Genomic DNA, 16,829 nt, shown 5'->3' with positions numbered 1-16,829 from the left:
TTCTGCTCCAATCTTATTATTTTCTTCCTTTTTCCTGCTTTAAGTTTAGTTTGCTTTTTCCCCTCCTCCTAGTTCTTTTAAGTCAAAAGCTTAAGGCTATTGATTTCAAATATGTCCTCTTTGTTAATATAGGTAAAGCTATAAATTCCTCTTAAGTACTACTTTAACTGCATCCCATAGATGGCAATATGTTCTGTTTTCATTTTCCTTCAGTTCAAAGTATTTTCTAATCTCCCTTGTGATTTTTTTCTTTGACCTGATTATTTAGAAATGTGTTAGGTTCCAAATATTTGGGGATTTCCTAAATTTGTTTCTTTTGTTGATTTCTAATTCAACTCCATTGTGGTTAGGAACATACTTTGTATGATTTTAACCCCTTTTAATTTACTGACATTTAGTTTACAGCCTAGCATAGGGACCATCCTGTGAATGTTCAATGTGAACTTGAAAAAAAATGCATATTCTACCATTGTTGGATGGAGTATTCTATAGATGTCAGTCAGGTCAAGCTGCCTGATAATACTGTCCAGTCTTCTATATTCTTTTCCATCTAGGTATTCTATCACTTACTGAGAATAGGGTATGAAATTATCATTATTGGCTATTTTTCCTTTCAATTCTGTAAGTTTTTGCAAAAATGCCACAGACTCCCACTTATCTTACCTGAAGTTCACAAGCTTATTTTTTAATAAATACTTTCAATTTGTCGTATGCCTTCAGCCAATATTCAGAGTTCTGATATGGTTGTTTTTGACAGTTCTGTCAAGTTTTAGCATTTTAGGACAGAGCAGGTTTGCTGGCTTCTTACTTTATCATTCTGAAAGTCCTGCCTCCTGTTTCTCTCTCCCTCTCTTTTACAGCATCCTCTAAACTATGGCCTCCAAGTATTTCTTATCATAGGACATACCAGTAAGAAGTATTTTAATTTTTTAATTTATTTTTTATTTTACATATTTATTAGCTTATATGTAGTTTATTACCATACTGATATATGGCCTATTATAAAACATATATGGAAATATGAAATTTTCAGGGATGAAATAAATGTAAGTAAATAAAAGCTTTAAAATTTTCTTCCTGAACCCAATATTATCTTTTGCACCCAGACAGTATGAGCACCTGCTCCCCCACTGGAGTCCAATGCTCTAAATAAACCAGAAATCTAAACCAGAGACAGGTTGTAGTTTGCTGACCCTTGCAGTAAACCAGTGCTGCCCAATAAAAATGTAATGTGAGCCACACGTGTAACTGTACATTTTCTAGGAGCCACATTAAAAAAAGGGAAAAAGAAACGTGAAATTAATCTTAATAATGTATTTTACTTAAACCAATTTATCAAAAACAGTCTTTTCAACATGTAATCAGTATTAAAAATTGAGATATTTTACATCACTTTTAAGTATTCAAAATCCAGTGTATATTTTATACTTACAGCACATCTCAATGCATAAACTAAATTTTTTATTAACATTTTTAAATTAAAGTATCATTGATATATAATTTTATGTTGATTTCAAATACACAATACAGTGGTTCAACATTTACCCATATTATCAAGTCCTTACCCCTACCAAAGTGGTCACTGTCCATCAACATAATAAGATGTTACAGAATCATTAACTGTATTCTCCGTGCTGTACCCATCCCTGTGATCAACCTATATTGTGATTGTGAATTATTGTGCCCCTTAATCTCCTCACCCCTCCTGTATACCCTCCCCAGCCCCTTCCCTTGGTAACCACTAGTCCCTTCTCAGTGTCTATGAGTCTACTGCTCTTTTGTTCCTTCTGTTTTGCTTTATTTTTATACTCCACAAATAAGTGAAATCATTTGGTATTTGTCTTTCTCCACCTGGCTTATTTCACTGAGTATAATACCCTCTAGCTCCAACCATGTTGTTGCAAATGGTAGGATTTGTTTTCTTCTTATGGCTGAATAATATTCCATTGTGTATATGTGCTGCATCTTTATCCATTCATCTATTTATGGACACTTAGGTTGATAAGATAAATTTTTGACAATTAAAATGAAATATAGTCCTATCCAACAATAAAGTTGTCTTCAATGGGAAAATATTTTGTATTGCTTTGGTTTTAAATTTTTAAGTCAATTAAAATTAAACTAAATGTAAAATTCATGTTCTTAGTCTAATTACCACATTTCTATAGTTAAATGTGGGTAGTGGCTATAGTACTGGACAGCACACTTCTAATCTATAAGCAATGTGAGGATCTGAAGAGTTACAAACAACCAGTGTAACTGGTTGTTCAGTATTGAAATTATATAGTATTAATGTTAACATAACTCTAAATGAAATTTTCACCTCTAAATAAAGTGATTTCACCAGTTTCATTATTCAAACTGTTCTCATAGTCCATGTGACTGTCTCATCTTTGAACATACATATAATCCCTACAAAATCATAACCAAATGTGAACATAACTTAACAGTTGGCTTTTTCACTTACATTAAAATATTTTTCCATGTCGTTATGTACTTTTAAATAGTTGTTATTAATGATTACATATCACACCAAGAACATGTCATAATTCACTCATTCTATTAGCATTTGTTTCTAATTCTTTACTATTACTAGTAATGCTATAAAAAGAACTAACGAATTAATATGAAAAACAGGCTCTGTTACCAAAATTTCATAACATAACCTAGGCAGCTGTCCATATTCTATTCTGTTACAAAAACAAAGGTTAGAAATGTTACTGCAGAGAACTGCAGAGACAGTGTTGTTACCCACATAAGAAAAGCAATGATTTTTCTTTAAAGACTTCTCTTTTGATTAACAACTCAATATTAAAGTTATATAATTATAAAATAAACATGTTCCTCAAATTGTATGTAAACTGATATTTAAATTGTACAAATCTAAAAAGGACCGTTTCTTTTCTCTTGTAAATCTGAACTGTACACTTTTTCCTTAAAATAGGTCATTTAAACACACACTCTATAAACTACTTCAAGCTTCAGTTAAGGACCAATCAATTCCAGGAAGCTAATACCCACTGAAATTAGTGTTGTCCATCAAGCTGATCACTAAAACAGTTTTCAGTGAAGGCTAACCGTCATTGTCCTAAATTTTGTTTTGTGAATCTCTGAAGACTGAAGAGAACATAATGTTATTCAGGTCCATAAAAAGAAAGCCTTTCAGAGCTTTGCGAGTAGCACATACTTACAAAGTCAACATGAAATTACTTGCATATAATTAAAATTTAAAATCATTCATTTCCTCCAGCAATGGCTTTTCTGACATATATCTGAATTTCAGTATCTATCTCCTACCTGGAATTTTTTTTTTTAACTAAGTTCAAGACAGAGTTTAGAACTCTCCTCAGGACATCTCCAATAACAGGGCTATATACATATGTCACTTTGGATCTATTATTACCATATCAAAACCTTATGGGATCTGGTTTAGAAATACTATCTGTCCATTTTAACATCCACACTTGGATAAAGTCTAGGAATAGTGCCCAGAAAGGAGCAGGGTTTGAATGGTCTACGTTCCTTCTTAATACCAAAGTGACAGCCTCTTATACTCTGTGAATAAGAGGCCTGAGTACTTCTAGATGATGAGTGGTAAAAGGTTCCTTAATAGGGGAGCTGTATTAATAATAATAATAATTCTGAAAGAAATGAAGCTTTTAAAAATATGGAGTCCAAGTAGCTCTGCAAGAACTTGGGGGACTCTCTCCCAAACCCCACTCCAAATACAGACCAATGATAAAATTTTGAAAGAGGAAATTATAAACACATAGCTATAGTTAAATATCTCTGTAGACAAAAACAAATGGAAACTTATAGGCACAGAGTTTAAGTTATAGGCCTGCTGGGCTCTACACCTCAAAGTAGGCGGTAGAGACAAGAAGTTTGACTCCCAGAGAGTAACAAGGACTCAAAGTATTCTACAAAAGGCCTAGGATCAGAGCCAGGCTCAATGCTTGAAAGCAAGGGTTGCAGTGGGACTTTACCCCCTGTGGGGGAAAAAACTGTAAGAAGTGAAAAGGCCACTGCCTGAGGCTACAGCTTATAAAATATTATGTATCTGAGATGGTGAAAGGCAATGGCTACAGCCCCACAACTGAGATCAGGCCAAGTGTTCCGCAGGCTGGTAGCTGGGTCTGCAATGGCCCCAACAGAGCCTCAGGAGGGAGCCCTAAGCTGCCTAGATAAGACCAGTTCCAGTCGAGCTATCTCAGGGAAAGTAAAAGCCACTGTACAGCCCTGTACGGAAAGGCTGAATAAAAAGGACAGAGAGAATCCCACTTAAGATGAACCTGTAAACTAAAATTGTACCTGAAGAAATATAACATTTTAATTAAGAAAGAGAAATGATCTCCCTCAAGTTTAACCACCTATATGCAATTCTTCATAATAATCTCAAAGTCTAAAACATTTTTTTTTTTAGAGGGCATCTCTCATATTTATTGATCAAATGGTTGTTAACAACAATAAAATTCAGTATAGGGGGGTCAATGCTCAATTAAAACATTTTTTTTTGAAAGGGCATCTCTCATATTTATTGATCAAATGGTTGTTAACAACAATAAAATTCTGTATAGGGGGGTCAATGCTCAATTAAAACATTTTTTTTTGAGAGGGCATCTCTCATATTTATTGATCAAATGGTTGTTAACAACAATAAAATTCTGTATAGGGGGGTCAATGCTCAATGCACAATCATTAATCCATCTCAAGCCTAGTTCTCGTCAGTCTCCAATCTTCTGAAGCATAACGAACACGTTCTTACATAGTGAACGAATTCTTACATAGTGAATAAGTTCTTAAATGGTGAACAGTACAAGGGCATTCATCACAGAAACTTTCGGTTCTGATCACGCATTATGAACTATAAACAATCAGGTCAAATATGAATATTCGTTTGATTTTTATACTTGATTTATATGTGGATCCCACATTTCTCCCTTTATTATTATTATTATTTTTATTTTTAATAAACTGTTGAAGTGGTAGGTAGATGCAAGATAAAGGTAGAAAACATAGTTTAGTGTTGTAAGAGAGCAATTGTAGATGATCAGGCTAAAACATTTTTATATCACAATGATAGATTTGATGCAGACATACAACCTGCACAACTGTCCACAGGGGTCCTGCTTTTAAAATCTGTATCTTCTGGGTACAATTTTAAATTAATCCTGTGGTCCATATTATCAGAGCTGACATATTCCAAATTATCTTACATTTTCAACTTCCAGAAATTTCCTATTGCCCACTTTGCTGAGCCCAGGGAATTATTTACAGTAACCCCTCAAATCATGGAAGTTTAGGTCCAAAGCAACTATAACTATGGTGGCTTGAGTCTTCTCTAGGGTAGACTTAGTATATATCTAAAGACCTTGAAAACAAACAGCTCCTCAGTTTGCTTATACATATGATTTTTAAAACAGCTTTATTGAGGTATAATTGATAAACAAAGAACTGTTTTATTTAATAAACCTACTGTTGTAGAGAGAATCAACAACTAATTATTTCCCTTGTGCATTTTAAGGCATTTCAGAAAAATAATTTAAGGGGAATATATATATTCAGGGATACTGCAAATGAAGTTGAAAGTAGATAACAAGAATAATGATTTTGGCTTCACATAAGAGTAAAATTTCTACTAAGTACTATTGGTCAAGAACTTAACAGGTTATTTCTAATTCCCACTGTTAGAAATAAATTAAACAGTCTGGATGACCACCTGCTAGAAAAGCTACAGAAGAGATTCCTGTATGAGGACATAGGTTAGAAATTAGCGAGGCCTCTTCCAGCTTTAGGATTCTAGTATTGGTTCTCTAATTTTTAGTTTTTGTTGTTTTTCCCCCTCAACACAGAATTTTTAACATCCCTGACAGTACTATTTCTTTCTAGTATTAGGACTATTTACAACAAAAATAGCTACATGTAAGAATCACCAGTATTAAGATTACTTCTTTTCCTTGGTTGCTTATGAAATTACAAAGGCAAAGGAGAGAAAACTGCCAATTATTCAGTTCAAAGGAAAGCAGTACTTACTAGGATTCATGTAGAGGTGGCAGAGGCAGCTACTAAAGAAGGATGACTTTGGAATCCCTGGTTAATATTATAAAGAGCCCAAAGATTGGTACACAAATAGAATGGCATATGGAAATCACTTTTAAAAATAATTAATATTGTAATCATCAGAATAGATGACAGTAGAGAACACAGTGATTATTTCATAGCTAGCAATATATTTGATAGATGAGTTTTGGAATAAATAGGGAGAATGGACAACCTCAAAGTTAAAATTACGAAGTAAGAATACTGCTGATTTTTTGGTCAAAGCATCATTAAAGACCTAAGTTAGCAATACTTCAAGAATTATGAAATAAAATAGGCAGGTCAGCAAAAGTAAATGACCAACTTGAATTAAAATGATTACTTGAAAACACCCATGGCAGGCAGCCCTCTACTCATGGACACACAGAATGCACTGTCCCTAGAAGAACAGCATGGACTACACCAATATACTTTATAGGCCAAAGGAAAGAATGAACAATATGTACAGATGACTAATTTGTAAGATGGTATCTAGCACAACTCAAATAATCTGAAAACAATACAACAAAAACTACACATGGTTAAAATTTTTAAAAAGACAAAAACTACAAAATGAAAACAGTAATCAACGATTTTATAAAAAATATTTAGTTATATCTATACGACACAAAAATTAATTCTCTAAGGCTATGCTATCCAATGTGGTAGCCATTAGTGCATACTGGAGCACTTGGAATGGCTAGTGCAACACAGAAACCAAATTTTAAATTTTATTTATTTTACACTTAAATTATAAAAAATGGTACCTGGTTCACTTACTGGAAAGCTTTTAACCATGTCTGAAGAATTTGGGTACATGAAACTACTTGTTAGCTATACATTCTATTAAGTCTCAGTACAGATCCAGTATTTTCAATCAAAATTTAGTATCTTAATTGAAGTGTACTAGAAATAAAACACATGCCAGATTTTGAAGACTTCGTAAGAAAAGCCAGAATGTGAAATGTCTCATTTTTTAAATGTGATTACATGGTGAAATAGTACTTGATACATTGGATTAAATAAACAATGGTATTAAAATTAAACTTTTTTACTTTTTAAAATGTGGTATTTAGAACATTTTAAATTTCACATGTGGCTTGTATTACATATCTATTGCACCTTGCTGCTCTAAGGGATCAATGGCTTGAAAAAGTCTTGTCATCTGTCAAAATTTATCTCCTACGGTCACAAAATATCTCTTTAGGCTTCTCAGAACTTGTGTATTTATATATTCCAAAGTCATTTGTACCCTCTTCACACAGAGGATTATAAATCATTAAAGTATTCCTCTGAGTTACTGTAAACTATGGTAATATTTAATGGTCATATTACCATCCAGAATAAGTAATCAAGTAAATGAAGGAATTTTGAATGGAATCAAGCTAATTCATCAAAGGCTTCTTGATTCCTTTTATATCTGGATTCTTTCACTGATATATTAAACAATGCTTTTGTTTCTATAAGAGCTAAATAAGGATCTTGTGTATAGCAAAGATTTTTATAAGACTAATTTTATAAGGCAGTATTATGTATGTATGTGTACATTCGTAAGTTTTCCCCTAGAAGAAAAACTTGAACTGCATGCCTTCACAGTTTTTCCAACCTTTTTCATACTGTGGCATTTCACCACAAATTGTATTTGTAAGACACACGGGAGTAAACTGTTAAGGTCACTCAAAGGTGGACAACACTATCAGCACAACAATTGGGAAGCTCAGTCCCAAAGGTCCTTGCAAAACACTGCAAAAAATCTCTGACCCATATTTCAATTTTCATCTGACTCATATTTTATTCTTACTTATGCCTACAGTTGTGAAAATACAACCCCTCAACATCTTTAATAACAATATCCAAAGAAGGCCACAAGATGGAGATATTACTCCATTACCATTTATATCTGTATTTACGCTTTTTTTTTTTAATGTATACATTTCCCTCTCCTTGTGTATGTCCTACTTTCTCCCTCAGTGGTATTCTCAGCTACTGCCTCTATCCCTAAAATTATTGTTTCCTCTGCCACTCTGCTTTAACTAGCTTTCTTACAGAAATACTACATAGTGAATACTTCTAAGACCCTTATTTTTAATATTAAAAGCAAGCAGGTAATTGGAATATTTTCTTCTAACTCAGTATTTTCCCACCTCTCTAAAATAAAGGTAATTTTTATTTCTACATTTTTTTCCTGTAGGTAAAAAACCTTTTAAAAATTTGCTACCCCCCCCCAAAAATTGTAGTACCCACAAACTACTCCAAAAGTCCTTTACTGCAATATACCCTGTTACTCTATAAGATTTACCTCAGGTTGTTACTCTATAAGATTTACCAAGGCTATAGATTTACCTCATGTTGATACCATTCCAAACTTCTCTGGAACTCTTCACTGAGAATATTCCTTACATCAGTTTATGAGCCTTACGTGAAATTTATATTCAGATCCCTTTATCAGTCCAAACTGTATTTCCTCAAGCTTGTTAACCCACTTTAGTCACCAAATTTAGCTCCAAATGACTACTTGCTACAGGCAAAAATCAAATCCATCTTAAAGTTTACTATTAATGAAGATAATGTGCCAAATATGCAGCAGGCTTTAAAGGCAATTCAAAATGAGAAGTTTAAATGTTTTGAGAGACAGCATTGCTGAAAAGCTGTGACACTTTCTACAATAACTAATTTCGAGATCTAATTTACCCTAAGTTAATTTTACATACTTTCAAAGCTGTGACACACACAAAAAACCACACATTAATTCTGTATAATTACCACAGAACTGCACAGCATGGCCATCATTTGAACTGCTATTTAAACACAGAAAGCTTGTTTCATTATACATACTTACATTAATTCCCTCAAGTCAGATTTCACCACCAACTCTTAATGCAACACCACTTGAAGTCAGGAAGATCCTAAATATTAATCTTTCACCTGTTAACTAAAAGTGTTAATAAAATTTGAAAAAAATGTTTTTATTTTCAAAAAGTCAGAGCCTTCTTGGGAATGTATAAATTAAATTGGTCATAGGATAGGTTCCTTAACCTGATCCATTTTAATGGTATAAATAAAACTCTAAAGGACCGGCTAGAAATAAGAAGTTCCTACCTTCCTTAGCAGGCACATATAGGGATGCTAGGATTTCTCTATGGTCTGTTCAGACTTTCCAGTAAAAGACAGTAACAATCTTTCTTAACTCATTTTGACTGCTGTTCATGGTACCTGCCCCATTAGGGTCTCACGTAGCTTTTCAAAATTCTTGTGCCTTCTATAACCAGGTGTATGTATTCCAGAATTTGTTTGAGGAAATTACTCCTTTTTAGAATTTAGTGTTTGGCATTTTAATAGTGCTTCTTTTCCATTTTAATACTGCTGCTGACACTATGACATGCCATTTATTTCTTGATTTTAGATTCTTTCCTTAATGTTTCCTTAATGTATAGCTACACAGAGCTTTATGCCTACTGCCTCAATGGCACAAAAAAAATGGGTGTCCATTGAATAATGATATTACTTTATACACATATCCTCTCCAGAAATGTGAAATGTGTCATTCCCTTGCTTTTGCAATATGCCCCATTACATGAGATTCCAGTTGCTGGATAATAATAAACAAACACTTAATGAATAAGTGAATGAATCTTAACATATTTAATTTAGTATTAAGGAGGATGGGAATGAGACATGAATTCTAGTTTAAATTTCTAATTAAGTCCTAATGACACTTAGATAAAATTTCAGTAAATGTAAGTAAAAAACTCCAATATTTAGCTCTTAAAATGGGATTCTATATTACATAAAACATGGTAATCATATTTTTACATTCATTAGTACAGGACCCACCTTTCACAAATACGTGTTTTGATGATAATAAAAAAAAGAAAGGGTTTTGAAAATACATATGACTATAGTTTCATTATAAAATGGTCTAGGGTCCTGCTTCTCCCAAATAGAAGTCTCTCTTTTTCCTGCAATTCTTTTCCTTCCATCTCTGCACACCTTCATACAAAAAGGCTTTAGAATTATTTTTAATTCTGGGTGGAATTAATTGATCTCATTATTGTCCAAATAGACCCAATAATGCCTAACTTAGAAAAAGATTCCTAAGACCATCTAGTAGCAGTTTGTGGAATAAGTAGTTCATTGCTAGAAAATACAACAAAGCTGAGAACAAGCTTACTACAGATAACTAGGCATTTTATCAAACTACTTGTATCAGTATTATTCAAAACTGCCACATAACTTCTCTCAGCAATCATTAAGTCAAATACCTATCTTCACCTCCATCACCACAAACTGAATAAAACATAAGATTTTGAAATTCACCATATTATACCAATTACTGGCTAAAACGGTGACCTATATAATCAGAGTTTAGAATATATCTCTAAGAACAGTTGTAATAACAGAGGCCAATTCCAATTTCCCAGTTCAACTGAGGGTTTATCTATGAGTAACAAAAGACAAAATATTCCAGGTGTGTTCTCATAATTATTGTAAATAAAAAAACCAAAAACAGCATAAAAGGAGGAAAGAAATGTACACCTAAAAGAATTTCTGTTCCATCAGCTCTAGATTATGTGACAAAATTGTCACAATAGACCTGCTTTTCCCCATAAAATATGCCCAATCTCTGCTAAACAGTATGTACATAAGAAAAGTAACTTTATCACAATCCAATCTGATGCAAAGATGCATACAATTAAGCAAGTTCTCATTCAAGTCTAACTCTATGCATGAGATACCTATGTAAGAAATATAAATGACTGGAAGGTTATCTACCATTCCAGGTTTCATACATTTCCTTCCCTCCAAGTTGACAAATAATTTTGGATTCTACAGAGAAAATGAGGAAGCTATTTTACACGACCTAGATTATAAGGGAATAGACTCACTGGAGAAAGCCTAAACTATATTCAACTATCACCACAAGCTCAATGGCATTCATCATGAGGATCACTGGCAATAACCAATCATCACAGCACAGGTTCACCAGTCATTTATGAAAGACATCTTCTTCATCTGTGTTTCTAAAAAGGACTATGATGGGGTTTGAAAAGGCTCCATTAATGACTTTATGCTTTTTCCCACGGGGAAAAAAAAACAAAACAAACTCAGAGGATACAGAAGTCAGGCAGAGAGAAATCAAGTATCACTTTTATTGCTGATAAAGCTACTGGAAAGTTTAGATTATGTATGGGGACCTAATGGTCTGGCTAGCAATTTCTGCCTTCCCCTTTCCAATCTAGACTTTAAGATAGCATGCTCAAAACAAAATTCTGGCCAAGGTAATTGCTTTCCTGGTCTCAGTCAGAGAGGTGCAGAGAAGAGACTAATTCCCCCAGCTTATAGCTTTTGGTTGATTAGCTCTCCCCAATCAAGCAAAGGCAATCACTCCCCAACAAGGTACCCCACTCCTCCATGGGAAGATGTAAGACAAGGGTAAAGAGATCAGCAGTGTTTCTTTAGAGGAATTCCTTCCCCTGAACATAGGCTGAGTGGGCAATAACTGTCCTTCCCCTACACAGGCTGCTATTCTATACATTTACACATTCTGTATATTTGAAATACACATTGAAAGAGCTTCAAAGGTTTATTGACTGATTTAAAAAATTAAAACCCAACATTTTGTAAGCACATGTCAATAACAGCTTTTCTTCTTTTAACCAAATTTCAGCATTCATTTGAAGATGCAGTTTTTTAAAAATTTTGGTAAAAGGAAAAAGCATTTCTAGCTCAATCAATAGGAGTCTATAAAGACTGACACCAGCAAGGTGACCGACTTCATCAGAAAGTAAACTCTGCAAAATCTAAGATAACTTGGGTTGTCACAATTTCAATTAGATTTTTAAATGAATATTGTTGGCTAGAACACTGTACAAAGTATAAGGAAAGTCATGGCCCCAAAAGACAATGAAAAATATAGAGAATTGGCATTGACCCAAGAAATACAGGTGTCCAAAGAGCAGGAGCTATTAGAGGAGATATAAATATTGTGTGGGGACCTAGAATTTGAGTTACTAGTGAAAATATTTCAATAACGCATCTTTTTTTCCTACCCTCCTCTAATATTTCTCCTCTGAAAAGATGCAGTCTTCAAATGGAATGCCCTGTGAACAAATGAAGTCATTCTAAAAACAGGCTGAACCTCCAGTATGTCACCTTTATACACTCCTTGCCTATAAGACTTCCAGAACCAATCTGAAATACAGGAATACATGGAAAGGGATTCCTTCACTGCATGAGGGCTATAAAAGGCCATATATAAATATAACCCATTGAGCAAAAACTATCAAGTAACTACTTGTTTAGGGGAATTACTGTCTACTTTTAGTTACTATGTTCATATTTCTTCATCCAATAAATATTTAAGTGTCTATTATGTGCCTAACTATGAAGTAAATAAAGAAGATACTGTTTGTCCTAAAAATGAGGCAACTACCTTGCCTAAAGTCATAAATCAGAAAGTGGCCTGGTGCAAGTTATAAAAGTCATCAATTATTCCAATTATAGAGGTTAGGGAGTGACTGAGTTATCTTACACCTGGTGGAAAAGGGGATAAAATGGATGCAATATTCAGATGCTATCAACCCTGGCTTCTAGTATAGGGTATGGATCTCTGAAAAGAATTTTTTTATATTGTCCCCAATTCATCCCCTCCTTTCTCACCTGAACCCAATCTAACCAGACTATTGTTCTCACCACTCTGTGGGAACAGCTTGTGCTGAGGTAGCCAATGGCATCCATACTGTTAAAACTCAGTTCTCAGAAATCATCTTATTTGAATTATTATCTGCATTTAATGCAGCTGATCACTTTCTCCTCTTTAAAATATTCTCTTCGTTTGACTTTAAAGAGACCATCTTTTCTTGGTTAGCTTCCTACTTCACTGGCTCTTCCTTCTCCATCTCCTTTACTAGTTCCTCTTCACCTTCCTGACAAAGTTTGGAATCTCCCATGGTTTCACTCCCAGACCTCTCTTTTCTCTTTTTACATTCACTTCCCCTGATGAACTTACCCAGATTTGTGGCCTCAAACTACCATCTAAGTGCTAAGGACTTCCAAGTTTATCACATCTACAGCTCAAACCTTTCTTTTAAGTCCAGATTTGTATAACCAACTGCCTAAATGACACTTTCACTTGAATGTTTAATAGACACCTCAAAGTTAGCATGATCAAAGCCAAATTCTGGATTTCCCCCAACCATACCTACTTCTATTTCAGACCTCTCCATATCAGTAAGTGGCAATTGCAGTTAGGCAAGTTTTTAGGCAGATACTGAGGCTAAAAGGTTTAGAATTATGCTCACGTCTTTTTTCCCCTCTCATATCCCACATTCAATCTGTAAAATCCTGTTGGCTCTATGTTCAGATTAAATCCACTGTCTTGCCTGAGGGTTTCAACCCCAGGCAAGTTCACTATGGACTCAGTGAGACCAAGAAATGACAACTGAATGTTCTTGGGGTAAAAGCATTTATACAGAGCTTTATTCTCACCTCCATAGGTCGAGCACTAGAATCATGTCTGCATCCAACAGTCTGCAGGTCCGCAATCCACTTTCATCTCTGCCTCCGCCCAATAGCTCATTGCTAACAGATGCAGAAGCAGTAGCCAAGCAGTAGGCCAATTACATCATCAAGTAGTGTAGAGTCAGGTGAGGATCCTGGCCATGGGAACTTCCATTTTCCCCACACCATAATCTGACCACCATGCACTGCCCAGGTCCATGCCACATTCCGCACCACAATTATCCCTTGATGTACCTAACAGTATACATACAGGTGATCCTTAACACAACAAAGTGATTGTTTTGAAATGTAAATCAAATCATGTACCTCTTCTGTTCAAACTGCACCCCGCCCAACCAATGCATCCCCAGCTTACTTATTAAGTAATAGCCAGAAGTCCTTATAATGGCTTAAAAATCCTACAAGATCTTCCCCTGACCACCATGACTCTGATCTCATCTGTTATTAACATCTTCCTCCTCATTCACCCTGCTCCACAGTGGCAGCTTTGCTATTCCTTTAACACTAAGCAAGCTCTTGCCTCAAGTCCTTTGCCCTTACTGTCTGCCTTCCTTTAATGTCTTCCCCACTTATCAACATGGCTCACTCCCTTCTTTCAGAGGCCTTCTCTGACCATCTGACATTCATATTTACTTGTTTGGTAGTTTACTACCTCTTTTCCCCTCCCAAAAGGTGAGTTTCATGAGGCTAATGGTTTTGTTTTACATACTGGCCAACTGACAGGGCTTAAAATTAGTAGGCACCAAATAAATCTCTCTTGAATGAACAACACATAGGGTGCATAAAGACAGGTCACCACTCTGAATAACCTACTTACTATGTTCCGGTCCCCCATGTCTGGCTAGTCACCAAAAGACTGATAGGCGGTGGCCTGAAAATTACACATTAAGTACCTAAGACAGGCTGCATTTTTCTCTACCCAATTTCTGGTTCCCTGAAAGTCTTCTGAGAAAGTTAAGATTCAGTTTAATGTAAAAAACTAGCTCCAATTGGTTTCTCAGCTTAGGTAGAATAAAATTTCTTCTGACATTCATTCCAACTTCAACACAGCTGGTAGAGAAATACAGAATAAAACAATTTTCTGGATCCTTCTTTTCAACTTCTACTTTGACCTAGAATGTTCTCAATTATCTATGCTTCCTTATTTTCACATCTTTGCCCATATAGTTAAATGCTCTGGTTGTTCACATTACCTAATTAACTCTGCGAATTAAATTGCATGAAATTGTAAGTGATAATTCTATGAGTTCACATGCAAGCCTGATTAAGATTATATAATCTAAATTTTAAGCTATGAGTTTAGTTTGATAAGGTATGAGTTTATTACTGATACCAAGTTTGTTTTCTCATAATGGGGCTTAATTTTCCATGAGTAACTGGAAAGCATCTTTAAGATCTTTGGATAGGTCATATATAAGATTCTCTTAACTACACAATTTAGTCACGACACATCCTAACAAATATTGTCAATATTAAAGACATTCTTAAAAGTCTTCAGTTATATTTTCACTAATGATTCGTACACATATTGCATCATCATTCACTCTGAAAATGAGGTATGTTTTGTGTCTATGAGCAGGAAGTGGCATCAGGGGGAGATAATGAATATAGTTATTACATAATTGTTTGCACTTAAGAATTTTAAGTGTGAAATGCCTCTGGGTTTTAACTTAACAAAAGTTAAATGTGTTAAAATCATGACGCCAGGGCAATGGCAATTTTATATTCAACTATATTTAATTGAAAAGTAAATTTCCAATTAATAGTAAGCTCAACAGTTCACATAAATTTATGATAACCTACAGGGGGGTTAATGTACGTTTCTTGTCTAGCCATGTGAAGTTTAGTCATCTCCTTGGCAGTAAGTAGGATTCACATACAGACTGGTTATCTACTCTCATTCACCATTCCGAAGTTAGAAATAAAGAAAAAAGGGGCTTTATAACTTAGTCTCAAGCTAAAAAAGGAAACAGAAAGAAACGAAAGTAAAAGGGCAGAAAATGATCCTGTCCGACTAGTTAGGCTTCTCTTCCCATAGCCCCCCAAGTGCCTTTCTATCGTCCAGGAAACTTAACAGCTCGCTCTATGAGTTTCAGGACCAACATGGTAGAGGCTTCAAGTTGCTTCGGATTTCTCAGCTGTGATAGGAACCCCTATCCAAAAGGCTAAACAGATTCCAAAGCACAGTGCAAGAAAAACTGCACCATAGATGCTGATCAAAATACATTCCTAGCTTCTCGAAGAGGCATGGAGGCAGCTAAAGTGTAACCGGGAAGGTGAAAATTTAGGGTGAGATGTGACTACTCCTTCCCACATTTGGGGGGGGGAGCAGGAAAAGAAAGGGTGGGTGTACAACCCGTACCACTCCTTCTTTCTTACTCCAGCACAGCTGGATGTTAGGATCTCCCCGAGAACGGCAAAGGGAAGAGAAGGTATCACCGCCGCAGGCTGGTGGCACCGTCCAGCCTGTCACCGAGACCTGAACTTGAGAGGGGGAGCAGGGAGGCGAAGGACAACTCCTGAGGCTGGAGTTATGAGGAGACCCTGGCGGGCCAGGGTGCCCAAGTCCTGGCCACCGAGCCAGCTTCTTCGGAGAAAACCGCGTCCAAGCCCGCCCCACCCCCTCCTTTCCGCGCGGACCGCACGTTTCTACCCGCAGGCGCCGGGAAGTCTCAGTCCTTGGCCTGGCGGGCCGCCTCGCTTACCTGCTGCACCCCGAGAAACTGGTAGAAGTTTAGCTGCACGTCCTCCACCAAGTCAAACAACTCCAGGTCTCCGCTCTCCCAGCCGCGAACCTGCCCCGCGGCCGCCAGCAGGAGCAGTAGCCACAGCGGCGTCGGCGGCTGCGGGGACAACACCAGCCGAAACTGGTGGCTCCGAGGAAGTGGGGCCGGCCGGGAGCAGGGGGCCGTCATCGCGCGGGGCTCGGTAAGGTCACCCGCCACGCTGTGCCGCCGGCCGAGATCTGGGACGTGGCGGGCAGCGCGGGCGTTAGGAACGGTGCTTGTCAGCCAGAAGCACGGGCAGCCGTACAGCAGCTGCCCGCCCGGCGGCTCGCCCAACTGCAGGGCCGGTGCCGCGAGAGCGGGCGGATGCTGCGGCGGGCAGGTGGGGCCGCAGCCGGCTCTACCTTCCGCGGACCCTCACCCCCAGGCCTACAACAGCTGGGGAGCCAGCGCCTGGCGCTCCGGGTGCGGAGGGGGAGAGGCTACCCTTGGCTTTAGCCTATC

At 36.5% G+C, this 16,829-nt stretch overlaps 1 protein-coding gene across 1 annotated transcript in view; it reads right to left on the bottom strand.

Annotated features, from left to right (window-relative positions):
- The window catches only part of DNAJC1 (DnaJ heat shock protein family (Hsp40) member C1), a 241,607-nt gene extending 224,778 nt beyond the window's left edge, over nt 1–16,829 (bottom strand). Inside the window, exon 1 of the mRNA XM_037006008.2 lies at nt 16,305–16,829. Coding sequence (XP_036861903.2) covers nt 16,305–16,514 — 210 coding nt within the window. The 5' untranslated portion in view covers nt 16,515–16,829. The remainder of the gene's footprint in view (nt 1–16,304) is intronic.

Source organism: Manis javanica, chromosome 2 (assembly GCF_040802235.1).
Source record: "Manis javanica isolate MJ-LG chromosome 2, MJ_LKY, whole genome shotgun sequence".
NCBI classification, from domain to species: domain Eukaryota; kingdom Metazoa; phylum Chordata; class Mammalia; order Pholidota; family Manidae; genus Manis; species Manis javanica.
Note: the sequence above shows the minus strand (reverse complement) of the source record. Positions and strands in the feature narration are given on the sequence as shown.